The following is a 27,832-nucleotide window of genomic DNA, read 5'->3' as shown; positions in this document are numbered from 1 at the left end:
CCAAACAGCACCCTATTCCCTATATAGTGCGCTACTTTTGACCAGGGCCCTAGTGCATTATATAGGGAATAGGGTAATATTTGGGATGCAACCTCAGGGCTGGTTGCTTCATATTTAATGTTCAGCTACGATGGGGATGAAGTATAGTGGTTCCTTAATGTCCATAATGAGGGGTTACTGAGAGGAGTGGGTTTTGAAAGAGTGCTGGTGCTGAGTTATAGAATTAGAATTCCATTCAATTCTATGTCTATGGTTGTAGCTACCACGGCAATTTGTTACTTCAAAAACGTTAGAGGTCTTTATAATGCATTAGGACACATTTTATACCTGCCTGTGGGGCAACTTCTGGCGCTGCCCATGGAGAAGAAATGTTGCCATGCTTTGACTGAGAAAGAACATGGATAGACGGGAAGAATAACAGGTCGCAGCTTCACTGATGCCAGAACAAACATACATAGGCCTAACATATTGTGCCAGGAAAAGTAGATCTCCCTTTGGGTGAAAAGGGAAATGGAAGGGGCGATATAATAGCTGAGATGTAATGGACAATGTATATGTGGACAATCAACGTTTTCCAGCCAGCTTTTAATTATGCATACTACACTGATAGGCCATATGGTCGTAAATAATTGGGTAAATTACATATGTCCCTTCTTTGGGGGGGGGGGGGGGGGGGGGGGGGTCAGTGCTACATGTAGTTGTAATGCTTTGTAAATGTTAAGCACACATAAATACCATACCATAATCAGACAATAATTATTATTATTATCCATAATATATATTTTTTTTTATTAAATGGGTTATGACGCTGAAGTCACCCACAGGCATTTGTCTTGCATGTCACATGATGGAAGCTTCGTCGTGGGTTTGATGCTTGATTGAACAGCTGTGTAGTATTCAGCTCACTCGAATCCACAACGTTGATGAAGGAAAGTCCATGGATGCCAGTCTCTGGACCGTAGTTTTCTCCAAAAGAGGGACATTTTTTGTGGGCTGCATTTCGCAAAAGCGAACTTTGATTTGGTTTAATCAATGAAGCTTCATAGGCTAACCATATCCCTAAAGGCTGCCTAACTGCTGGCGCCAGGCTGAAGTGGAGTGCGCAACGAGTATTGTCCTGTCGTGGGGCACTAAGCGCGCGACACATCCACTGCTTCTCCGCGAGTCAACTGTAGAGCGACACGAGAGGAACAGTATTGTAAGAAAAATAGCGCTTTCATCGACGAGACTTATTTGTGAAGGTAAACAATGTTTATTTCAATTATTTCCTTCCTTTTTGAAGTGTCTTTTAGTAGGCAGTCCGAAATGTGTTCAGTTGAGATATAGGTGCTCAGAAGCGCCTCTTTAGTTTGTTCGTCTCCACGTGATATACTATTGTTTTCTTCATTCACTGCTTTGTAAAAATAAATTACTTTTCGAAACATTAGTTTTAGAAGCTTAAGCCTAGTCCTGGGTTGTAGGCTCTAGCAATGTAAAAACTAAAAACTAAAGGTCGAATAATGATACAAACACTATCCTTTGTATAAATATTCAAACCCATTTAGTCCGTTATTGAGTTTAATCTGAGTGACATAACGGTGTAGGCTGTACTATGTGGAGGGAAAACCTTCACTTCCATAAACATAACTTTTTACCATGTCGATGTGAATACGAACAGGTAGTTTTTACGACTGTGTGGGAACGATATTTTACAGCATGAACTAATGTGTAAGCATTGATTTATTTTTTAAAGAGAAGTCTGGAATTGACGTTGTTGGCAGGCTATTATAGATATAATTGCAAGCCCTTGCTTTGAAAATCGAAACGATATTGAACGCATCCCACTAGGTAATTTAACTTAGGTTTAGTGCATTACTGAAGAGCAGGACCAGGCAGACGTTGGTGGAAAGTGGAGTCAGTATCGATTTTGTTTGGTGGTTTGAGTTATGTGACGCTGTAATACGTTTGATAGTGAAATATGCTATCACTGTGCCCAAACTCCCAAACCTGAAACGATCGAAAACGTTCTAACTTTACATTACTGAATAGTGTTATTGACTGTTTGTTTATTCCATGTGTAACTCTGTTTGTGTCGCACTGCTTTGCTTTATCTTGGCCAGGTCGCAGTTGTAAATGAGAACTTGTTCTCAACTAGCTTACCTGGTTAAATAAAGGTTACATAATCAAAGACCAACTAACTATCGTTTTGAATAAAACTGACTTTTAAAATTGCTGTTGAAAAGTCATAATGAAGTAAGAGAGAAATTAGTTATCTGCCAAGCCTATACATGCCTGTAGCCTTGGAGACTGGCAGTCATGAACACATACCTATGTTATTTAACCTTCTGGCAGTTATCACAGGCTAGTTCACAGCCAATGTACACTGACACACAGCATCTGTTTGACAGGGAGCTAATACCGCTCTTCCTCTTTTTCTGTTGGAGGTCCCATATCACAGAGCCTGCCTCTTCTTGTACAGTCTGTCCTCCTGTCTGTCCGCTTTACACTATTGCACTGTCTCAGCCAGCCTGCCTATGCTTCCGTCTGTCTCCTCTCTCCTATGGCACTGTCATAACACACTGACTCGTGACTTTTACATGTAAGTTCTGTTTCTTCCGACTGGCTCGTTAGCCTATTCTGTCACACCCTGATCTTTCACCTGTCCTTGTGATTGTCTCCACCCCCCTCCAGGTGTCGCCCGTCTTCCCCATTATCCCCTGTGTATTTATACTTGTGTTCTCGGTTAGTCTGTTGCCAGTTCACCTTGTTTGTCAAGCCAACCAGCGTTTTTGTATCAGCTCCTGCTTTCCCCAGTCTTTCTTTTCTCGTCCTCCTGGGTTTTGACCCTTACCTGTCCTGACCCTGTACCCACCCACCTGACCACTCTGCCTGCCCCTGACCCTGCCTGGCGTCATGTACCTTTGCCCCATCTCTGGATTACTGACCTCTGCCAGACCTGAACCTGACTGCAGTCCTGTTCCTTTGCTGCTGTTGCTGTAATAAACATTGTTACTTCGACACGGTCTGCATCTGGGTCTTACCCTGATTCCTGATATATTCAGTCTTCCTTAATGTGGGAACCTTAGTATTGTGCTGCACACAAAAGAGACATGGCCAAGTTAAGCACTAAAAGAGAGAGTACTTGGTCTCATGACAAAGCCAGCGAATGTGCCATTTCTCCGGGTGACTGGCTGTGTTTTGCCATTTGCCCCTCAAACATGACGTATGTTATGAACCGTGGGAGACTTCATCATAGCATACAGTTTCAATGTCCTACAGCTGAGGTATAAAGATGCTAATTTGTGTTTTATTTTAAGTGAAAATGCATTTGAACAAATCCAATATAGATTTCTGACATAGTCAACAGTGGAGTGTCATCTGAAAGATTATATTTGAGAAAATGATCACCACAGTTACTCTTATTTTATTTTTGGATCAGTTGATTGATAGGCTGCTGACATTCTGGCCTTGTTTGAAGGCGGAAACACTTTATTTGGATAGTCCATCTGTAGATGCTCTACAGATTATCTTCAGACTCTAACCTTAACCCTTATCCTTACCCTAAATTTAACCCTACCCCAAACCTTAACCCTAACCCTTATTCTAAACTTAACCCTGACCCTTACTGTAACCTTAGGAAGCAGTTGCTTATCAACAGATAGTTTGTTGATAGTGTGACTAAAATCGGGACTATCCAAATAAAGTGTGACCGAAGAGGCGAGCACAGCCAAGAAACACTGGCTGAGATCTGTCAGGGAGATCTGCCTTTGGAGCAGCATAAAAGGCTTGGAGCGAGGCAAGCACTGCTCAAGCCTACTAACATGTTCTGACATGAACTGTCCCCAGGCACTCAGTCAGAGGCAGTCCGTTGTTGCCTCTGAACCCTAAAGACTCAAGGCTGGTAAGATGCCCTCTGCAGAGTCTCCAGAGGTTTAACTGTTGGGTTGAGTTTGTGTTCAAAATGAAACCCTCTTTTCTTTTTTGTTGTGGAAATTGAAATATTTAGATTGAGGGCCATTGGAATGTTTTGGGAGCACAGTGGTGAAATAACATGACCTTTATGCCATCCCTTAGCCCAAAAATAAATACCAGGCAAAGTGACAGGTTTTGAGATGTTTTTATAGCCAAAAATACAGCGTTACTAACAATAGTCTCTTGTGACGTATAGTAAATACTCTTGTAAGCATGGTGCTGGGGAAGAGTACCGGGAGAGTCTCGGAGTCTGTTGTAGGTCAGGAAGACTGTGTTTGACGTTTGAGTATGACTGATTTTAGCACAGCCCTGTAGTGCCTATGCTACTGTATGCTAGTGTTATATACAGGGGCTATGGAGGGTGATGATTGTGGCTAGCTAACTGCTAGCTCCCTCCATAGCTGTGTTGGGGCCCCATGGCCCCATGTCATGTCCCCCATGTCCAGCCACTGTCCCCAGGGCTCTATAGTCCTCTGATGCTGTCCACCCCAATGACCGCCAACTTGCATCAGTGGAACACACAGACCACGTTACTCTGGAGACGGAGCATAGCGACATCCGGCCGTCATGGAAACTGGGTCAGTGGCTTTCCCAAAAGGAGTGTACAGACGAATCCTTGACAGTGAGAGAGAAATAATGTAAAAAAAAGACATTTTGGTTAACATGCATTTCTGTTCTACTACTGACAAATGTTTGAGTAACTCCAGTCGTTATTGTGTTGGATTATAACCAGGTCCTAGTGTGACAATCACGTTCAGTGGTAGGGACCAAGTCAGTTGGGTAATAGAAGCCTAATTGGCTGTTTATAGTGTTGAATTTGCATGAGCTGCTATGTTCAGAATGCTTGGTATTAAAATGAGCAGGTATGTTCAGAATGCTTGGTATTAAAATGAACAGGTATGTTCAGAATGCTTGGTATTAAAATGAGCAGGTATGTTCAGAATGCTTGGTATTAAAATGAGCTGCTATGTTCAGAATGCTTGGTATTAAAATGAGCTGCTATGTTCAGAATGCTTGGTATTAAAATGAGCTGCTATGTTCAGAATGCTTGGTATTAAAATGAGCTGGTATAGCCTATTAGCAACATCTACAAACGCAGTCGATGACGTGTAAATCGAACTCTACAAATCCCAAATTACACTAGCCCATAGGTTATAACAAGGACGGTTCCTCCAAACAACCAATGGATAACGCCTTAGCCTAAAAATATCAATATCAAAAGACTAAACATAAATTCCATATGTGATCCTGACCAGTGACCACCCTTTTCCCATGAGGCTGTGAGTTCTGGGAACAGAGTTCTGATTCATTGCAGGGTTTTTTTTCCCCATCATTGATTTTCTGACTGTTGTGTTAAACGGTAGTTGGTTTTTGGATTGAATAGAGGCTGATGAGGCTGGGTGCGTGCTAATTGAATGGACAGCGAGAGTATTGACTGACCTAGTTTCATTTGTGATGATGCAGTGGGTTCCATTCCACTGGAGACAGATGCATGGTCAATCTGATATCGGCTGTGGCCGTACAGCATTTACTGCGATGCGGCCTCCGCCGAAGTCAGAGCAAACATACTTTTTGCGCTTCGCGGAGCAGAGCTGTTGTCAAGGAAGTGAGTTTGTTTATACAGAACCTCCCGCCCCAACCTACCGTCAACCAATCAATGTCAATGCGGAGCTATATGGAGCCATCCACATTATTCCAAAATTTGAGAGGCGCACGGCGATGTGGTACGGAGCTTGATTTGGCCTCTGTTTTCCTCCGGAGGCTCTGCAATTGCGTCACACCCTCCATACGAAGCCTCCGACCACATTTTCGGATCAAGTATAAATTGGCTTTTGGTCGCTGTTAAAATGAACCCCGCCCTCGCGTGGTGAGTGGCGGGAAACACCACAGAACAGACCTGGGTCATATTCATAAGGCACCAACTGGAGAAAAATGAAACAGAAATGGGACTTGTCTAACAAGAAACTATCACTTTAGTTTTAAAGCATTTTCTATTGCTTGCCTTTATGAACATAACCCAGATTAGGTGCATGGTCAAAATGGCTTCAGGTGCTATCAAATAAGACTTCGGTTTCTATAATAATAAAAACTACCAGACACTAAACAGAAAGTACGGTTCACTAGATTGTTGCTGTTGAGTGTTCATCCGTGTATTGGATTCCAGTAGAATGGATGTGCCCATCTTCAAAGGTAGTTTGTTATAATGCAAAGAGGGACTGAGGCTTTTTGGATCTCCCGGCTTAGGCCCTGGAAGCTTTGAACATCTAATGAGAAACATTGGTCAATAGACAGTTTTTCTCTGATCAATCGCCATTCATAATCCCATACGGGCTGGAACAATGTGTGGACTGAATTAGTATTCATAGTAGATTGAATGGGGCCTGTTGATCTCTTTGTGTGTGCGTGTGAATGGACATGATGGAGAATTTGGTTATTGGCTGTGGGTATCCTTTGATCTAATCCGAAAAGTGTGTGTGCAGATGCAAGCATGTGTATTATGTGCATTTGTCGATAAGTTTCTTGGAAACCAATGACTCACACATTGAACTGGCAAGTTGGACATGATCATAGCTCCCTGTACTCCCCACTGTACCATGGCAACAGGTATTAAGCCTTTGCCAAGACTGTGCTTCAAGTGGCGAGGATGGGACACAATGACACTCTCAAACAATGATATATTCAAAATTATCAACTGGGTGGTTCTAGCTCTGAATGCTGATTTGGCTGAAAGCTGTGGTATATTAGAACGTATACCATGGTGTATGACAAAATGTATTTTTACTACCGTAAATTCCGGACTATAAGCCGCAAATTATTTTTTGTTACAAGCAGTGTTTCGTTAAAGCCTGTGTAAAGTTCATTTGTTTCAATGTACCGGTAGGCACCTGCGGCTTATAGACGTGCGGCTTATTTATGTTCAAAATAATATATATTTTTTATATTCAGGTGCGCTTAATAGTCTGGAAATTACGGTACTCTAATTGTGTCGTGCCTAAGAAACAGCCCTTAGCTGTTGTATATTGGCCATATCACACCCCCTTGGGCCTTATTGCTTAAATAGACTCCCTGTTTGGATTCTGTCTTTTGTCTAAGATGTGACACTTATACGTGGATCCATACCAATCTAGGAAACTTGTTAAAAAAAACAGATGATTCCAAAATCAAAACACCACTAGCTACTGATGATAATCATTTAATCGTGCTATCCTTTGGGTGGGCAGAGCAAATGGCTCCTCAAAAGGTTGCTGCCACTAGGATAATGACATCTAAGGGAATTGGAAATAAGATTAATATGTAATATTTTAGTTTTCTTTCTCATTTTCATGTTGAGGTAGAGGATATTGTTCTGCCCTAACTGCAACTATTTCACCATGACACTTAGACGTCAACTAGATGAAACTGCATTCCCACTTCTGACTGCCTGGTATTTTCACTGTAGAAAAGATAAGTCTGTCTGGATATTTCTCCTAGTCTTTTACTTGTATATGGCCCAAAAGTCAACAACACCCTGCACTGGTTGCTTTCTCCTGGTGGAAGAGTTCATGAATATACAACAGAATATCTTTGTTAATAACTTCATGTGGAAGTAGCTGTTTGGACACTTTATAGAACCAGTTATCCAGCATTAATGTACACAGGCAAATCAAAAAAACAAACCAAAAAAAATTCCCAACTGAAAGCTTTAAAACATTTCTACTCTATTTCTTCTGAATTGCAGGTCCATATTGGTTCAAATCCTAAAAGTCCTCATCTTTCAGCATCAGATAGTGACTATGTAGCAAAGCCAGGCATGGCAAAGTTCTCCCTGCCTCCACTTGTCTCTGGTTCATTCCAAATGTCGTGGGCCCTTCTCTCCCCATCCAAACACTTGTCGAGCCCCTCTGGCAACCGGTCTCCCCATCTGCGACAGCCAGCCCGAAAAGCCTGCAAACGTCACCATCCAAATACAGTCCCATAGAGTTGGAATGGAGAATCACACACTTTTACCCTATTCCCCAGCCACTTTAATATGGACCGACTATTTCTGACTGATCGCACAAGGACTAATGACGTCTGTACATTTTTAAACCATCTTGCACTGATGACGCGTGATCAACAGTCAGGCTGTTCTGTCATTTAATGTTCTGTCATTTATTCGGTCATTATGTTTTGTATAATTTAGTATTCTGTCATTTGGTGCTCTGTCGGTATTGTGATTTAATGTTCTGTCATTTTGCATTGTCATTCAGTGTCCTGTTATTCGAGGCATAGCGTTTTGTCATTTTATAGTTATCTATCATTTGAAATGTTTTTATTTAGAAAACTAGTTTTGTCTACACCAGGAAGTAGGCCTTCTATACATTGAAGCTCAAACTGCCTTGATAGATCTCCATTTTTAGATGTTTGGTAATGATGCCGTGTGTGTGTGTGTGTGTGGGAGTAACGAGCACAACTGGATGTTAGCATCGAACGTTAACCACCCTATGATAAAACACAGTAGCCTGTCAATGAATGGCCTTGTGCGTCACACGCAAGCTAGTGTGTCACATGCTAGCGAAGCCACTGGTGTTGAAAGGCTGGTATTAATGTCTAAGTGGACGTGTGGGTAAGAGCTGTACTGAATGGGGACTGATTGGCTACCTGATAATGGCCCTCATTTGCTTTCCCCTCATTGCTTACACCTGCTGGACCTTTGTGCTAAAAAGTCCCATTTGATTGACTGGTGAGTCTATGGCTGTGTCCCAATCACTTTATCACCTCGTCTCCTTTCCTTCCTGATAGCTGACCAATGGTAATTTTCCACCTCTGAGTGAGCTACGTGGCCCAAATTTACTTTTGGTTTGAAGAGAAGGCCTATGGACCTTTTGCCTTCATCCACTTCTAATTAAATGGAATTGATTTTCTAATTGTCCAAATTATAAAGTGGTTCATTGGTAATGATAGAATAGGCCAGTGTCATTACACGCATAGCTGTACCATAGTGAGTCAACCGTAGTGGGAGAGATGACGTGTTGCATCCACAGTCAGAGGTCAGATGAGATATTTACATTACCACTGTCACACCAATGGCTCTGAGTCAGTCCTTTGAAATGATGAACATGCAAAAGCCCTTTAAATGAGATGCATTAGTCTCATCTTATACATTTGTACCCATATGTTATCAATATCGTGATACAAGGGGCCCCGTGAGGCCATGTTATCAATATCGTGATACAAGGGGCCCCGTGAGGCCATGTTATCAATATCGTGATACAAGGGGCCCCGTGAGGCCATGCAAGTCGTTGCAAAGAGAGAGAAACAAAGCCTGAATAGACTGGTATTTCTCTCTCTCACACACTCCCACTCAAAAACAGCCAGTGACAGTAAACAGACAACTCGTTATGTAAAAGGACTGCCTTTTCAACACATATCCCCATGCATGCCCAGAAACCAGGCTTCCAGCTAGCGTGGGCAACAGCTACTGCAACCAAGTGATCAGTGCTGCTTATGACTGATGAGCATCAACATCAATATGCTGTTGCATATGTCACACCACCATAGTGTAAGACTGCTACACTTTTGCTTGACAGGATCATATTGTGTTAATCAGATGGGTCTTGACTGGATCATGTTGTGTTAATCAGATGGGTCTTGACTGGATCATGTTGTGTTAATCAGATGGGTCTTGACTGGATCATGTTGTGTTAATCAGATGGGTCTTGACTGGATCATGTTGTGTTAATCAGATGGGTCTTGACTGGATCATGGAATATGAGGAGTAATTCGTAGGCCTCCCCAGCACTATTAGTGGTGTGTGTGGTTTTGGCCTGAGGCAAAGCGAGGGCAGACAGACCTACAACTGCAGTTCAAAGTTCATCTTTTGCAAAATCCGCCCAATGTTCATGAAGCATGATACACTGTATGGTTCTTCTAAAAAATATTTTGAGATCAGGACACTAGGCTAGATTTTCCTTACTTAAAAAGAAAATACAGCTAAACTGACAAAGTAATACACAAATATAAAAGTACACTGAACTATGATACACCGATTTAGATGTCAGGATGGAAAGGAGAGCAGGGAGGATTACTAGGACATTTTTTATACATTGAGACATGCCTGGCAGGCAGAGCTGCCTCCCAGGTAACGCTCATGGCTTAAACTACCTACAAGTTTGTCTGGCAATTGACAACTGGGACGCAGGATTGACCATTGGGTCTTAGCCATTGCCTTATTGACCATTAGGACATAGACATGGCCTTATCGTTGACTGCTGTGACACCGACCACTTTCTATTAACTCTCCACTAACTCCATCCTCTCTGTCTCCCTGCAGCTCCTCTTTCTGCCGGTGGTGCCCCCTGCAGTTGTGGATGTGGTATGACCCTGTGTGGCAGGAAGGTGTTGACAGTGCTAAGCAGCGTGTTCGCTGTGTGCGCCCTGGGCCTGCTGGGCATTGCTGTCAGCACTGACTACTGGCTCTATCTGGAGGAGGGCGTCATCCTGCCCCTCAACCAGAGCACTGAGTTACGCATGTCCCTGCACTCGGGCCTCTGGAGGGTCTGCTTCACAGCTGGTAAGTTTCTGATTAGGGGTAGACGTTGCCCCTTAATTACAGATCTAGGATCAGTTCAGATTAGAGATACATATGTCCCTGCAGTCAGAGCTGTGGAGGGTCTGATTCATATTTGGTGAGATGTTGCCCCTCAGGCACAAATGTAAAATCAAGGTCAATAAAAAAAAAAAAGATATGCTTTGTCACAAACACCAGATAGGTATTGTGAAATGTGTGGTTTTACGGGGTCAGCCATACACTCTTAGAAAAAGGTTTCCGAAAGGGTTCTTTCGCTGTCCCCGTGGAGAACCCTTTTTGGTTCCAGGTAGAACCCTTTTGGAACATATAACCTAAAAGGGTTCTCCTATTGGGATAGCCAAAGAACCCTTTTGGTGGAACCATTTGGGTTGTATGTACCCTTTCTACAGAGGGTTCTACCTGGAACCAAAAAGGATTCTATCTGGAACCAAAAAAAGGTTATTCTATGGGGACTGCCAAATACCCCTTTAAGGTTCTAGATAACACCTTTTTTCTACGAGTTTAGTAGTACGGCGCCCCTGGAGCAAGTTAGGGGTAAGTGCCTTGCTCAAGGACACATAGTCAGATTTTTACTTTGTCGGCTCGGGTATTAGAACCAGCTTTTGGTTACTGGCCCAACGCTCCAGCCGCTAAGCTACCTGCCAACCTAGATGTTACCCCTTACCCTTAGGCACAAATCTAGGATCAAGGTAGATGCTGCCCCTTAGGTGTCCCAAGATCATCATAACCCTTAACCATTCAGGGACACTGACCGTTGTTTACTTCAGTATCTGAAGTTTCTACGTCTGACTGGTAGCTTCTAGCTGGCCTCGGTGCCAGTCTGTTTCTGTTTTGGTAAGTGATGACAGGAGTTGGCGAGGAGGAGAAACAGGCTGGCACTCCAGGCTGATTCAATGGAACGTCACAGGACCCACTCTTGTTCATCCTCTTCTCTCTCCTCTCCCTCTAGGCTACGTCCCAATAATCTGTCCTTGAGTTACCCTGTCTACCCATGTTGGGTTATTACCATGTCCTATCAACTCAGCCTGGCTGCTCTCTCGCTCTAGGACGCTGACGGTGAAAAAAATCATGCTCTTCTACGTTCTCTTTTTCCTTTGTCACTACCCTATGTGTCCCATTGCTGAACTGTTCCTCAGCGCTGGCCATGCCGCTAGTCATTCCAGCATACAACACCTGTATTATTATCCAGGTCCATAAACTGGCCCACTTTCTGAAGACGCAGTAGTGACCCTACTAGCCAAGCTAACCCAACATCCCTGTTCACTTTCTCCTTCTACTCTAACTGTGAAAAGCCTTGTTTAAAGGGGAACTAACACCGGCATTTCTCCACCCTGCATGGTTACCTTGTGCCCTATCACAGGGATGCTCCTCCCCTTCCGACCCCACCCCCTCACTGCACTGAGACATGCTGGGAGCTTGAAGCGGAAGCAGGAAGTACTAACTTTCACCCCTTTTCTGTCTTAGCGACGCTATCTTTCAAAGTGTTTCCGAGCAGTAAACCAGATATTCATTTCCTCGCTGATGTACTGTACTCTCTCCCTAGGTAGCCTCTGGATACTGAGGCTGACACAATCAAATGTAGCCAGTGCATTAAAATGAAACTAATGAGCTAACATTTACTGTATTTAAAATACATGCACTTGCCAAGTAATATTTGTCAGGACAATAAACAGGATTTGTTTCTATATTGCCATTATACCAGTGAAGGCTGGTGGAGGTAGAAAGGGGGAGGACGGGCTAATTTCTCCCTTCACCAGCATTATACTTTCCAGGAAGTATCACAAACTGACATGATGGTCCAAAGCACATTCCTAGGTACTTCTATGTAACATGTCTTTTTTGCCCTCAGTGTCCATCCTGACCTCCACATGTTCTCAAGCAACACACTGTCAACATATGTTTCTGTGGTGATTAAATAGCGGATGTTTTGCCTTGGTCCAAAATACCAACTTCCGTTGAAGGACTAATGAACAATTATTTGTGTTTTTGCGGCGATTTAATGGCCTTGTTGCTCAACTGCCCCAGCTAGCTCTCTGTTTGACCCAGAAACTCTAGGCTTGTGTTGAGTTAGGCCCTGTGTGTCTGTCACTATCTCAACTCAGTACTGTTATGATACATCATTACAACATAAAGAGTGAATGGGCTGTGTTATGCCCAGTATTGATGCTGCGGAGCGTCCGTTGAGTGGTAGTGTTAAATGCAGCTGTTGGTCCCAGTCTCTGTTTGATTTGTACTTGTATTGACTCTGGTCAATCCGCTGATGTATAAAAGCTCACTTCTCTCATGTCCATGAGACTGGGAAGATGTTCTGACTAGGGTGCTATAGTAGTTAGAAATAGAAAAACAGGTCACTGGTTGATCGACATGCACATAAGGCCAGTTTCCTGGACTGGAAGATACCTTTAGAGGAGATTTTCCATTGAACATGCTTTTTAGTCCAGGAGTATGCTTAATATGAGTCCCGTAAACCACCTCATAGCGAGTAAGAAAAATGAAGGGGATTTGTTATATTGAGTTAGGTGGCTTATTTCAGTTTGTTCTATCGACTTTGGACCATAGACATTAAAACCAGTAGATAGTGCTAACGCTAATGTCATCCATGCGTTCCTATGGAAAATTTGAAGGGCGCCATATTGCTGAATGGCACTTCCTCGTAGCCTACCCACCTGTGATTGGTCTGTTTCAGTACATGGTCCTGTATGATGACAAATGTAGTAGTCAGAATGGATCACTGTTTAATTCAATCTATTGATTTGTAGCGAACTTAAAAAATTAATGTTGGGATCGAACTTGATCATAATAAACTCATTTTAGAGACCAAAACTTCCCTCAATCTTGGGGCCATTCTGGCGATTTAGAATTTACGTAGGCTTTCTTGGGCAAACCATGGCTTTTGGCAGAGCCGGTTGCTATGAAGTAGATGACCTGCAGACCTTGTGACTTCACGCTCCAGACCAGAAACTGGGGACCTGCTTTGGACATGTAGGGGTACTGTACAAATACATGTCCTTTTATTCCATTCCACCAAACCATCTAACCATGGTTCACCAAGTCCTCCTCCTGGCCTAACCTGGTACAATGCTGGGAAATTGTGCTTTAATTTTGATTGTTTTTCTGGGCAGAGCTGAATAGTATTTATGAACATATAGTATGTCTGAAAGTTGCAGTCAAATTTGATTCCATTTATTATTTAATACATTTTACTGCAGTCCATCGCCACAGCAATAGTTGTGCAACATCATAAATCCATTTGCTGCAATCTCTATATAATTGTGACTTGTCTAGTGTTACTGTTAATGGTGTTTGTCATCGTTGACACAATATGGGATGCGTTCCAAATGCCCCCCTTTTCCCTACATAGTCCATTCCTTTTGACCAGAGCCCTGGTCAAAAGTAGTGCATTATTTAGGGAATAGGGTGCCATTTGGGACGGGCCATTGTGGCTTAATAAGGCAGCGAGGGATCCCATGGCTCTTCATCATTAGCCTTCTAGTAATTAAATTATACCAGACTGACAGCCAAGACTCACTTATTGAAGAGGGTTAATTACTGTTAAGACTGCAGCGTGAGAGAGATTCAAACCCATACATGCGCGCGCACACACACCATCACCCGTGGGTAGGGTGAAATTAATATAACACTCTTTTGTCACAGGACAGGATGATAAAATGTCATGGCTGGGTGTTGGAACAAACACTTCTATCTTCCTCTTTCCTGATCTAACAACCCTGGTGTCTGTCTGTTTAAATCCATTAACACAACTCAATGCAACAGTTCTCTCCTATGTCTATTCCCAGCTCAATGCAACAGTTCTCTCCTATGTCTATTCCCAGCTCAATGCAACAGTTCTCTCCTATGTCTATTCCCTATTCCAGCTCAATGCAACAGTTCTCTCCTATGTCTATTCCCAGCTCAATGCAACAGTTCTCATCTACTTCCTATTCATCTACGTTCATGCCATTACATTCCTGCACAATTCCATTGATTAACTCTACTTACCCCCTTTTCTAGCGATGAGCCCCAAGTGTGTGGGCTTTGTATTCAGATGTTAAAGGTGTAATAAAGGGTTCATAAATGCCGTCTTCTCCTTTGCTTGTGTTGTAGGTGATGAGAAGGGCCGTTGTTTCACCATTGAGTATGTGATGCCCACCAACGTGCAGCTGACGTCGGAGTCTACAGTTAGTGTGCTGAGTAAGTGAAGAAGACTTGTCATACGCTCATCTCAGTGTGATCTTCCTCTGTTCTGGGGACATATCAAGTGTCTTAAAGTAGGAGTGCTGATTTAGGATCAGTTTTACCTTTTTAGATCACAATGTACAGTATAAGATAACATGGACAGGCGGATACGTTAGGAATACGGGCTCTGGTCCCTAGCACAAACACACCTGTTCTGTTGTGGGAGGGCATAAAGGTAGGGCCAAGAGTTTTTCCTGACTATGACCTGGCAAGTCATTAACTATCATATAACCAGAGCCCAGAGTTTTTCCAGATCAGATCACATGATCAGGAAGAGCTCCTGGCCTAACTCCTAGGCCACCAGACAGACTGCTGTCACTTTAGGCCTCAAGATATTTCTGTTAAAATCAAAAAAATAACTTTGACGTAAGTTCAGTGATAGATGAGGGGTATGCCTGAGGAGAGGAAGAACACGCTTCATCGTCAATCCCACAGGGTCCATTCTGATAATGTCAAACAAAAGGCATGATGAATTATCATAATGAATAATAGTGAATTCTGTGGACAATGTGATACACGTACTGTATGTCATATACATATGTCACACCCCCAGAGAGACCGAAGGTACTCATGGTATGCATGATGTATGCTTTGAAGCATGGCGTATGCCAGGGGTAGGTAACTAGATTCAGCCTCGGGATGATTTTTGTCTGAGCGGATGGTTGATTATAATAATTTGTAAAGTGGGAATTGACCACAAGCCCAAAAAGAGATTTGAATGTGAAAATAACAATTTCATACCTTCATTACATTGAGACATGATCACATAAACTCAGCAAAAAAAGAAACATCCTCTCACTGTCAACTGTGTTTATTTTCAGCAAACTTAACGTGTAAATATTTGTATGAACATAAGATTCAACAACTGAGACAAAACTGAACAAGTTCCACAGAAAAGTAACAGTCAGTATCTGGTGTGGCCACCAGTTGCATTAAGTACTGCAGTGCATCGCCTCCTCATGGACTACACCAGATTTGCCAGTTCTTGCTGTGAGATGTTACCCCACTCTTCCACCAAGGCACCTGCAAGTTCCCAGACATTTCTGGGGGGAATGGCCCTAGCCCTCACCCTCCGATCCAACAGGTCCCAGTCGTGCTCAATGGGATTACGATCCGGGCTCTTCGCTGGTCATAGCAGAACACTAACATTCCTGTCTTGCAGATCACGCACAGAATGGGCAGTATGGCTGGTGGCATTGTCATGCTGGAGGGTCATGTCAGGATGAGCCTGCAGGAAGGGTACCACATGAGGGAAGAGGATGTCTTCCCTGTAACGCACAGCATTGAGAATGTCTGCAATGACAACAAGCTCAGTCCGATGATGCTGTGATACCGCCCCAGACTATGACGGACCCTCCACCTCCAAATCGATCCCGCTCCAGAGTACAGGCCTCGGTGTAACGCTAATTCCTTCGACTATAAACGCAAATCCGACCATCACCCCTGGTGAGACAAAACTGCGACTCGTCAGTGAAGAGCACTTTTTGCCAGTCCTGTCTTGTCCAGTGACGGTGGGTTTGTGCCCATAGGCGACGTTGTTGCCGGTGATGTCTGGTGAGGACCTGCCTTACACTCAGGCCTACAAGCCCTCAATCCAGCCTCTCTCAGCCTATTGCGGACAGTCTGAGCACTGATGGAGGGATTGTGCGTTCCTGGTGTAACTCGGGCAGTTGTTGTTGCCATCCTGTACCTGTCCCGCAGGTGTGATGTTCGGATGTACCGATCCTGTGCAGGTGTTGTTACACGTGGTCTGACACTGTGAGGATGATCAGCTGTCCGCCCTGTCTCCCTCTAGCGCTGTCTTATGCGTCTCACAGTACGGACATTGCAATTTATTGCCCTGGCCACATCTGCAGTCCTCATGTCTCCTTGCAGCATGCCTAAAGGCACGTTCACGCAGATGAGCAGGGACCCTGGGCATCTTTCTTTTGGTGTTTTTCAGAGTCAGTAGAAAGGCCTCTTTAGTGTCCTAAGTTTTCAGAACTTTGACCTTAATTGCCTACTGTCTGTAAGCTGTTAGTGTCTTAACGACCGTTCCACAGGTGCATATTCATTAATTGTTTATGGTTCATTGAACAAGCATGGGGGAAGTGTTTAAACCCTTTACAGTGAAGATCTGTGAAGTTATTTTAATTTTACGAATTATCTTTGGAAGACAGGGTCCTGAGAAAGGGCCGAGTTTCTCTTTTTTTGTGGAAATACTTGGAACAGATTTAGTAAATTAAACACATTTTTAGCTGAATGTTGCCAACCCCTACCGTATGCTCTGTTTTAAGAGAAAATATAAATCCATACGGCACAGGCTTGGGATGGACTGAATGAATGTAAGGTAGAGTAGTGCTACAGTGGTCCCAACTGACACACATCCACACATCTCCCCCCATATAGATGTATGTTTGTGCTATTCCTGACTTGCCTCTGAGGCATGGCTCATTCCACTCTAACAAGGGATATGGGGGAGATATGAAAAATGCAAGGTGCAATTTATTTTGCGAGAGATGTCCCTCAGGCCAAATGCAGATGGATACACACAGGATGGGTAATGCTCAGGGACCCTGGAGACACACTGTCAGAGGAAATGCAGTTTGAGTATACGTAAAATACAGCGAGAGCGAGATTCCCATGAGGCCTAAAGTGAAGATGGGAGAATGAAGATTTACAAAACTCGGAAAGCAGTAATAAGACCTGTGGGTCTGTCTCGCTCACAATTTAAATAATTTGCAAAACCCACAGACCAGACCAATATACTACCAGACACAATTGTATTCATTGAACAAGCATGGGAATCAGTGTTTAAACCTTTTACAATTAATATCTGTGAAGTTATTTGCATTTTTACAAATTACCTTTGAAAGTCCTGAGAAAGGGACGTTTCTTTTTTTGATGAGTTTATGATGACGGGAACCGAGAGCTGCTCGCCATTTAACCTCTCTGGGGTATGTGGGACGATTTCGTCCCACCTACGTAACAGCTACTGAAATTCCAGTGGCGCGATTTTTGAATCGTTAGAAATACTATTACTTCAATTTCTCAAACATATGACTATTTTACAGCTATTTAAAGACAAGAATCTCGTTAATCTAACCCCACTGTCCGATTTCAAAAAGGCTTTACAACGAAAGCAAAACATTAGATTATGTCAGCAGAGTGCCCAGCCAGAAAAAATCAGACAGCCATTTTTCAAGCTAGCATATAATGTCACACAAACCCAAACCACAGCTAAATGCAGCACTAACCTTTGATGATCTTCATCAGATGACACACCTAGGACATTGTGTTATACAATACATGCATGTCTGTTCAATCAAGTTCATATTTATATCAAAAAACAGCTTTTTGCATTAGCATGTGACGTTCAGAAAACGCATAACCCCCGGCAAACTTCCGTTGAATTTACTAACAGTTTGCTAAATTACTCACGATAAACGTTCACAAAAAGCATAACAATTATTTTAAGAATTATAGATACATTACTCCTCTATGCACTCGATATGTCCGATTTTAAAATAGCTTTTCGGATGAAGCACATTTTGCAATAATCTAAGTACATAGCCCGGCATTACAGGGCTAGCTATTTAGATACCCACCCAGGTCAGCATCCACCAAAATCACATTTCCTATAAGAAAAATGTTCTTACCTTGCTTGTTCTTCATCAGAATACACTGCCAGGACTTCTACTTCAATAACAAATGTTGGTTTGGTCCCAAATAATCCATCGTTATATCCAAACAGCGACGTTTTGTTCGTGAGTTCTAGAATGCTTCTTCACGGTCTCGCGCATGGCGCATTGGCGTGTCAAAAATGTCTAAATATTCCATTACCGTACTTCGAAGCATGTCAACCGCTGTTTAAAACCAATTTTTATGCCATTTATGTCGTAGAGAAGTGATAATATTCCGACCGGGAGTATGCATTGAGCCTAAACAGCCGAATAAAATGTCTCCTCGGGAGCGACTCATGCACGCGCATCATTCAAAGGTCCTCTGAGCATCCACTTACAAAAGGCGATAATCTGTTTCAACCTGAGGCTCCCTCGTAAACCTTCAGGTTTTTCGCGGGCTCTGAGAGCCTATTGGAGCCCTGGGAATTGTCACGTTACAGCTAAGATCCTTACTTTTCAATAAAAAGATGCAAGACGCACGACTCCTTGTCAGACAGGGTACTTCCTGCTTGAAACCTTGTCAGGTTTTTGCCTGCCATAGGAGTTCTGTTATACTCACAGACACCATTCAAACAGTTTTAGAAAATTCAGAGTGTTTTCTATCCAAACCTGAACAATAATATGCATATTCTAGCTTCTGAGTTGGTGTAGGAGGCAGTTAAAAATGGGAACATATTTTTTCCAAAATTCTCAATACTGCCCCCTACCCCAAACAGGTTAAGCTGGCTATCAAAGAGTGGCTAGTTAGAGGGAGCTCATCACCAATTCCTTGTCCTTACCAACCACCGCAATTTGGAGTACTTAAGAAGTGCTAAGAGGCTCAACCCCAGACAGACTTGTTGGGCGCTCTTCTTCACCCGCTTCAACTTCACCGTCACCTATCTGTCTGGCAAGAAAAATGTGAAGGCCGATTCCTTATCCCACCTATTTGACTCCCCTTCCTCTAACCCAGCTCCCGAGCCCATCCTGCCTCCGTCTTGTGTCGTGGGACCAATACAGTGGGAAATCCAATCAGCCGTCCAAGAGGCCCTACGCCACGACCCAGCACCTCCTGACACCCCTGCAGGCAAGACCTACGTTCCGGCATCCGTCAGACCACAGCTAATGCAGTGGTGCCATACCTCGCTGAGTTCTGGCCATCCCGGGATCACCCGCACCACGGAGCTACTGACACCCAAGTTCTGGTGGTCATGCCTAACAGAAGGCGTCAGAGATTACGTGCTTTCCTGTCCCGTCTGTGCATGGGCAAAGAGCCCTCGCCAACTACCTACCGGTAAGCTGGAGCCTTTACCTACACCACACAGGCCATGGTCCCACATCGCCATGAATTTCCTCACTGATCTGCTAGACTCTTCGGGCATCACTACTATTTTAGTTGTAGTGGACCGGTTCTCCACGGTGGGCCGACTCATCCCCCTTCCGTATCTACCTAATGTCGTGGAAATGGCCGAGTGCATGTTCCAACAGGTGTTTCGTCTGTATGGGATCCCGGAAGACATTGTTTTGGATCGGGGACCCCAGTTCGTCTCCAGGGTGTGGCGAGCCTTCTGCGACCGACTGGGGGTCTATCCTCCAGATACCATCCCCAAACCAACGGGCAGATGGAACGACTGAATCAGGAAATAGGGAAGTACCTTCGCCAACACTGCACCCACCAACCACACGAGTGGAGTCGCTATCAAGCCTGGGCCAAATACCCACAGAACTCCTGGGTGCATTCCTCACTCCATCTCACTCCTCTTCAGTGTGTCCTCGGATACCAACCCATGTGTTCCCATGGGAGACAGAGCCCGGAACTGTGCCTGCCGTCGCATGAGTGGTTTTTCGACAGTGTGAGCAGGTTTGGGAGACGGTACATCGGCACCTACATCAAGCTTCCCTTTCCAAGAAATGGTTCGCTGACCGGCGTCGCCGACCTACTCCACTCTTCCACCCTGGGCAACGTGTGTGGCTCTCTACCCGGGACATTCAGTTTTGTGACCCCTGCAAAAAGTTCATTGGTCCTTTCAAAATAACACTGCATCAATCCTGTCACCTACCATCTCCAGTTGCTCCGCCATTACCGGATCTCCTCATCCTTCCATGTGTCCCTTCTCAAGCCTGTGAGGTACAGCCCTCTCCATCCTCCAGTGGCTCACCCTCTCCATTTGATGTTGACGGTGCACCGACTTATTCCGTCCAAGCCTTCCTTGACTCCAAGCGCCTGGGTGGTCGCATTCACTACCTGGTGTATTGGGAGGGGTACGGACCCGAAGAACAGTGCTGGGTCCCCGCCCAGGACATCCTCGTCCCAGCCATGATCCTGGCTTTCTACCCTAACCGTCCTGACCGCCCAGCTTCACGTCCCCAGGGAGGCCCCCTACTCAGCTTCCTAAGCCGTCAAGAGCCGCCCATGGAGGGGGGGGGGGGGGTACTGTAACGTCTGCTTCCAATTCACACTCTCAAACACGTAGATCCCCTGAATGCAGCTCACTTTCCAGCCCACTTTCCAGCTCACACTCTCAAACACATGGGTCCCCTAAACGCCGCTCACTCTCCAGATCCCAATCACCTGAATTCTGATCACCTGTTCACACACCTGTCTATCATTATCACACACTATTTAGTTCAGTTCTTTGTTTTGAGACACACTTCGGAGCTCTATTTTTCCCGTCATTTAATCCTCCTGTGCATGATAGTTTGGCTTGTCTCACTAACGACGCCTTTTGCCTATTCCCTGCCTGTTATCAACATATTGCCTGATCTCCCGGACGACGTTACTAGCCTTTTCCCTGACTGTACTGTTGCCATTTTCGAGCCCCTGTGTGTGACCTTCTGCCTGCTGCGCCCTGTGCTTGAAATCAGCTCTCTGACTCCCATCGTGTTCATTACAGCTGTAGCATAGACCTACCTCTCTACCCAGGCTATGAAATTTGACCTATGGTCTGCTCCTGCTTCATAGCATAGTTGTTTATGTATTTATTTTTATTTATCCTTTATTTAACTAGGCAAGTCAGTTAAGAACAAATTCATATTTACAATGACGACCTACCAAAAGGCCTCCTGCGGGGACGGCGGCTGGGATTAAAAATACAAAAATAAATAAAATATGAATATAGGACAAAACGCACGTCACAAGAGACCTAAGACCACAACATAGCAAGGCAGCAACACAACATGACAACATGGTAGCAGCACAAAACATGGTACAAACATTATTGGGCACAGACAATAGTGCAAAGGGCAAGAAGGTAGAGACAACAATACATCACGCAAAGCAGCCACAACTCTCAGTAAGGGTGTCCATGTGTAACAGTGTAGGTTCCGTCCCTCTCTTCGCCCCAACCTGGGCTCGAACCAGGGACCCTTGCACACATCAACAACTGACACCCACGAAGCATCGTGGGAAACCCTACTTCAAGTCTCAGAGCGAGTGACGTCACTGATTGAAACGCTATTAGCGCGCACCACCGCTAACTAACTAGCCATTTCACATCAGTTACACTCACCCCCCTTTTGACCACCTCCTTTTCCGCAGCAACCAATGATCCGGGTCAACAGCATCAATGTAACAGTGTAGGTTCCGTCCCTCTCTTCCCCCCCAACCCGGGCATGAACCAGGGACCCTTGCACACATCAACAACTGACACCCACGAAGCATCGTTACCCATCGCGCCACAAAAGCCACGGCCCTTGCAATGCAAGGGGAAACCCTACTTCAAGTCTCAGAGCGAGTGACGTCACTGATTGAAACGCTATTAGCGCGCACCACCGCTAACTAACTAGCCATTTCACATTGGTTACACATGCTTGAGTCTTTGAATGAAGAGCTTGAGCTAAAACTGTCCAGTTTGAGTGTTTTGTGCAGCTTGTTCCAGTCGCTAGCTGCATCGAACTGAAAAGAGGAACGACCCAGGGATGTGTGTGCTCTGGGGACCTTTAACAGAATGTGACTGGCAGAACAGGTGTTGTATGTGGAGGATGAGGGCTGCAGTAGATATCTCAGATAGGGGGAGTGAGGCCTAAGAGGGTTTTATAAATAAGAAAGAAACATCGGGGATAGTCGCATTAAAGGGGTGGGAGATGAGGAAGTGTTGGATGGGCGAGGAGGCATGGTTGAGTCTTAATGAAGTGGTGATTAAAGAACTTCTTGAGGTCTGACCCACAGAGAGAGAACTGCTCCTTAAAGGAACTACCTTTGTCCTTCCAGATAGCCTGAGTGCACTTATTTCTCATTTGCCTGAACGAGAGCCAGTCAGTCAGCCAGAGTATGCGTGTGCCGAGCCTTTCGCCAAATGCAATTCTTGAGGTGGAGCAACTCCGCAAGATCACGGTCGAACCAGAGGCTGAACATGTTTTTAATTCTCATTTTCTTTATGGGGGTGTGTTTGTTAACAATACCACTGAAAAATATAAAAAAAGAAGGTCCAAGCGTCTTCGATAGAGGGGATCAAGCGGGTTCCATACCATTTTACAGAGGCCAGTTCATGAAGGAAGGCTTGCTCATTAAAGTATTTTAGCAAGTGTCTATGATAAATCAGGATAGGTCATTTCATTGAGCAGCCATTATGAACACAGGCTGTAAAACAGTGATCACTAAGGTCATTACAGAAAACACCAGACTGATACCTATCAGGATTATTTGTGAGGATAACATCAAGATGAGTAGCCTTTTCTGGGAGTTTGGAGTCATACCTTGTGGGATTGGTGATAATCTGAGAAAGATTTAGGGAGTCCCATTGCTTTAGGACTTGGTCAGGTGGTTTAAGCATGTCCCAGTTTAGGTCACCTAGCAGGACAAATTCAGACTTGGTGTAGGGGGCCAGGAGAGAGCTTAGGGCAGGTAGGGTACAGGCCGGTGCTGATGGAGGACGATAGCACCCAGCAACAGTCAACAAAGAGCTATTTGAAAGTTTAATACTTAACCTGCAAATCAAATTGTTTGTGGACAGACTTGGAGACAACCGAGCACCCGAAGGTGATCCTTGGTAAAGATTGCCACTCTCCCACCTTTGGAAGATCTGTCTTGCTGAAAAAGGTTATAACCAGAATAGTTAACATCAGTATTCAAAACACTCTTCCTTAACAACGTCTCAGTAATGACCAACACATCTGGATTGGAGCTGTGAACCCACACTTTCAATTGATCCATTTTAGGTCATAAACTTCTAGTGTTAACATGCAGAAAACCCAGGTTTTTACGAGAGCAGAAGTCAGTGAAGCAGATATTAGAGCACAAGTCAGAATTGGGGCTTGCAGTTATATTGGTATGGTTAATGGAGAATCCAGGGAGAAACCATTCTCACAGTGGGGGTCCCAACAACATCTCCGTAAGTTGAGATGCCTGTGGAGACATCCCAGGCAGTGGAACCACCCCTTGGTGTGTGCAAATGGAATGACACCAGGAACAGAGGTAGCTATATTGCTTGTTGTTTCTCAGAGACCTCAAGAGAGAAAAGCAATCAACTGTGGGAAGTTGAAAAAAAGTTACAAAACCAATTTAACCAGGAAGCGAATCTGGTGTTTGCTATATGCCATTCACTGCTTTAGGGTTCTTTTACTGAGTCAATCAAATCATGTTGTGCTTTATCTCAGTGGTTAGAGAACAAATTTAATTGACTCGTATATTTAAACTCTTCATAGAACACAGACTCATCACAATAGATTGACTTGGATGAATTGACACGATTTGAGTGAATGAACGAACAAACTTACTAAATGTATCATCCATTCTTTATCTCCTTTCCTTGTTCCAGAGATGATCCGTTCAGCCACTCCTTTCCCTCTGGTTAGTCTTTTCTTCTTGTTCATTGGTTTCGTCCTGAGCAACATCGGACATATCCGGCCCCACCGCACCATCCTGGCCTTCATCTCCGGAATCTTCTTCATCCTCTCAGGTAAATGACATATCACTTCTGTGAATGCATTTTGTTGAAACAAGAGATTCTTCACATTTATTTATTGAGTCTAATTGCCAGTTTACTGGACAGAGATTAAACCTACTCCTGGACTAAACTATTTCAATGGAGAATCTCTGCTAGGCGGAGCGGCACAGGGGAACCCAAGAGCAGACGAAGAAACGGGGATGAAATGAACCATGGTATTTATTGTAACACAGGGAGATATGGAGTGCAGATCCAGGGAAGCTCGGATGAGTTGTAGGAAACTAGATGTGGAGGCTGAGGTTGGAGTGAGCTGGGTTGGGACAGGGTAAATGGGTCCAAAGGGGAATCCAGAACAGGGTAGCAGGGTGGTGAGATGTGGAACAGGAGTCAGAGTGGCAAAATTAGCAGAGATTAAGATCTGGCAGAGTGGAAGTGGCAGGACTGAGTATTTGTAGAGGTCTTGATTATGGAACGGGTTGCAGCTGGTAGGGATCTGCTCTGACTCCAGCACACCTGTCTCCAACCACACAATCACACACAGAGAGGGAGAGTGTACTGGGGGAGTGGCTGCAGGTCAAGGAGACACCGGATGAACACGAGGGCGTAGCAGGAGCAGATGTGACAATCTCCATGGACAATGTGTGTTAGTCCAAGACTAGGTTTAATCTGTGTCAAGGAAACTGGCTCAATATGGTTTAATTTTAAGTCCCCAGGACACATTCTTTGTTTCATCTAGTAGTGATTTGCATGCACAATTATTACTGGCATTACCTTAGAATGCAGCCCTTGTTGCGTAGTAACAAAAAATTGGGGTCCTGTATCAGTGATCACACCATGAAAGCTATTCTATTTCTAATGGAATGTTGCATATCATTAACATACTGTACAAGTACACAAATGTATCACCATAGAATTACAACATCCTGCTTATTTTCTCTCTCCATCCCTCCTCTCTCTCTGCTAGGTCTGTCTCTGGTGGTGGGCCTGGTGTTGTACATCTCCAGTATTAATGATGAGATGTTGAACAGGACCAAGACCAACGAGGCCTACTTCAGTTACCAGTACGGCTGGTCCTTCGCTTTCGCTGCCATCTCCTTCCTGCTAACTGAGGTAACTTCCTCCTTGCTTCTTCATTACATTGTAGGCCCAATCCCAAATCCATAGCCTAACCTACCCCTAGAGCCTATGCAATTTGCTTACACCTGTCAATGTAGAGTACATTGGGCAGCATTTCCCAAACTCGGTCCTGGGGACCCCAAGGGGTGCACGTTTTGGTTAGTTTTGCTCTAGCACTACACAGCTGATTCATATAATCAAAGCTTGATGATTAGTTGATAATTTGAATCGCCTGTATAGTGCTAAGGAAAAAAACGAAACGTGGGATCCTGAGGACAGAGTTTGGGAAATGCTGACATAGGGTCTAGGGGTTTATGTAGATCAAATATTTTGCGCAATGATACCCACATTAAGTGTGTTGATACAGATAAGGGGACATCTAGGTTGATTGGGCAATGAACTGTTCCTCAAGGCACAACCATGCAGTTGTGATATCATTTGTTGAAGAGGATACTTACTGCAAGTTATCCTGCTCCCTTGCATCTGTCATGTATCTCCAGACGGCCGGCGTAATGTCCGTCTACCTGTTCATGAAGCGCTACACGGCCGAGGAGATGTACAGACCCCACCCGGGCTTATATGGGCCACGCCACAGCAACTGCTCCGATTACTCTGGTCAGTTCCTCCACCCGGACACCTGGGACCAGCGCGGCCGCAGCCCCTCCAGCATCTCCAGCGAAGCCTCGCTCCAGATGAACCACTCCCTCCACTCCAACTACCCAGCGCTCCTCAAGTGTCCCGAGTATTACCGCATGTCCTCCTCCCCATGCTGAGGCCTGGGTGAAGCCCTGGAGCCTGGGCAGCGGGTTGCACACACATCCCCAGGAAGGGAGAGTCTGGCTGGGTTGCTGAGGTGGTAGACTAGGTTGGTCGGTCTGGAGGAGGGCGATTGGGAGGGCTGATGGGGAAGGCGCCTAGGTTGCGTTTTGTGACGGGGGGGTGTGTATCTTTTTCCGTGTGTGACGACCTCTTTTGAAGACCTCTTGTAGTGCAGTTTTCTGAATTTTCACACATTTGGGAGATGGCGACCCCCACAGCCGACCTATCTCTGGTTTTATTCAAAGTACAGTAGAAGTAGTGATTCTCAATCAGACCTTGTTCACCTTCGCCATACAGTACATTCTCCATCTTGGTCAATATAGAAGCCAATATCTCCCCAGTAACCCACATAGGACTTCTGTCAACTGTATAACTTGTAAGATAATATACTATAAGTGGGTAGATTGAAAGTAAAAAGTTTTCCTCTCTTTATAATCTATTTATTTTGACTGTGTGGTTTAATCATCCCGTCAGAGAGCAGGATGTTTATTACAAGTATTTTATCAATTTAATTCTTTTTTTCATCGTCCATCTCACGCTCAGTACTGTTAATAAAGACAGAGATAAAGTTTGTATATTTTTTTTAATGGAAAGAAACCAGGAAGCTACTACTACATCCATGGAGTCCAAATGGAGTCCCTGCAGAATTACAGTATGTACATAATGCAGTGAAAAGGGGGGAATAAAGGGATGATGAAGATAAAGGAGAGAGAAAAGAGAATCGTGTGTGTGTGTATAGCCTCAGAACATGGTTTGATGGTCATTGAGACCATCAGATATGGAGAGCCAGTTTGAATGTAATGTAGCTGATGAACAATGCAAAGTTGATATAAACAAATCCTGATTTTTGCTTTTAATAGTGCACCAGGCACATATACACTACTGGTCAAAAGTTTTAGAACACCTACTCATTCAAGGGTTTTTCTTTATTTTTACTATTTTCTACATTGTAGAATAATAGTGGAGACATCAACTATGAAATAACACATATGTAATCATGTAGTAACCAAAATATTTTATATTTGAGATTCTTCAAATAGCCACCCTTTGCTGATGACCGCTTTGCACACTCTTGGCATTCTCTCAACCAGCTTCACATGGAATGCTTTTCCAAAAGTCTTGAAGGAGTTCCCACATATGCTGAGTACTTGTTGGCTGTTTTTCCTTCACTCTGCGGTCCAACTCATCCCAAACATCTCAATTTGGTTGAGGTCGGGGGATTGTGGAGGCCAGGTCATCTGATGCAGCACTCCATCACTCTCCTTGTTCAAATAGTCCCAACACAGGTGTGTTGGGTCATTGTCCTGTTGAAAAACAAATGATAGTACCACTAAGCCCAAACCAGATGGGATGGCGTATCGCTGCAGAATGCTGTGGTAGCCATGCCGGTTAAGTGTGCCTTGAATTCTAAATAAATCAATAGACCGTGTCACGAGCAAAGCACCCTCACACCTCCATGCTTTATGGTGGGAAATACACATGCGGAGATCATCCGTTCACCCACACCGCGTCTCACAAAGACACGGCGGTTGGAACCAAGAATCTCCAATTTGGACTCCAGACCAAAGGACACATTTTCACCGGTCTAATGTCCATTGCTCGTGTTTCTTGGCCCAAGCAAGTCTCTTATTATT

At 44.3% G+C, this 27,832-nt stretch overlaps 1 protein-coding gene across 1 annotated transcript; it reads left to right on the top strand.

The window, feature by feature from the left end:
• Positions 1 to 786: 786 nt before the first annotated feature.
• LOC115208598 (voltage-dependent calcium channel gamma-5 subunit) lies at positions 787 to 27,006 on the top strand. Its single transcript, XM_029776781.1, has 6 exons — positions 787 to 1,241; positions 10,244 to 10,483; positions 14,606 to 14,692; positions 24,135 to 24,275; positions 25,228 to 25,373; positions 25,880 to 27,006. The coding sequence occupies exons 2-6, from the start codon at positions 10,288 to 10,290 to the stop codon at positions 26,150 to 26,152; spliced, it is 843 nt and encodes a 280-aa protein (XP_029632641.1). The 5' UTR covers positions 787 to 1,241; positions 10,244 to 10,287; the 3' UTR covers positions 26,153 to 27,006.
• Positions 27,007 to 27,832: the final 826 nt, after the last annotated feature.

This window comes from Salmo trutta, chromosome 14 (assembly GCF_901001165.1).
Source record: "Salmo trutta chromosome 14, fSalTru1.1, whole genome shotgun sequence".
In the NCBI taxonomy this organism is placed as follows: domain Eukaryota; kingdom Metazoa; phylum Chordata; class Actinopteri; order Salmoniformes; family Salmonidae; genus Salmo; species Salmo trutta.
The sequence above is the reverse complement of the archived record's forward strand: the minus strand, read 5'-3'. Positions and strand labels throughout refer to the sequence as shown.

Bases quoted from the DNA above. Each gene is read 5' to 3' on its own strand.
- LOC115208598 (XM_029776781.1), top strand. From the start codon at position 10,288: ATGACCCTGTGTGGCAGGAAGGTGTTGACAGTGCTAAGCAGCGTGTTC. The intron at 10,484-14,605 runs GTAAGTTTCTGA...CTTGTGTTGTAG, and splicing joins GAGGGTCTGCTTCACAGCTG to GTGATGAGAAGGGCCGTTGT. The intron at 25,374-25,879 runs GTAACTTCCTCC...ATGTATCTCCAG, and splicing joins TCTCCTTCCTGCTAACTGAG to ACGGCCGGCGTAATGTCCGT.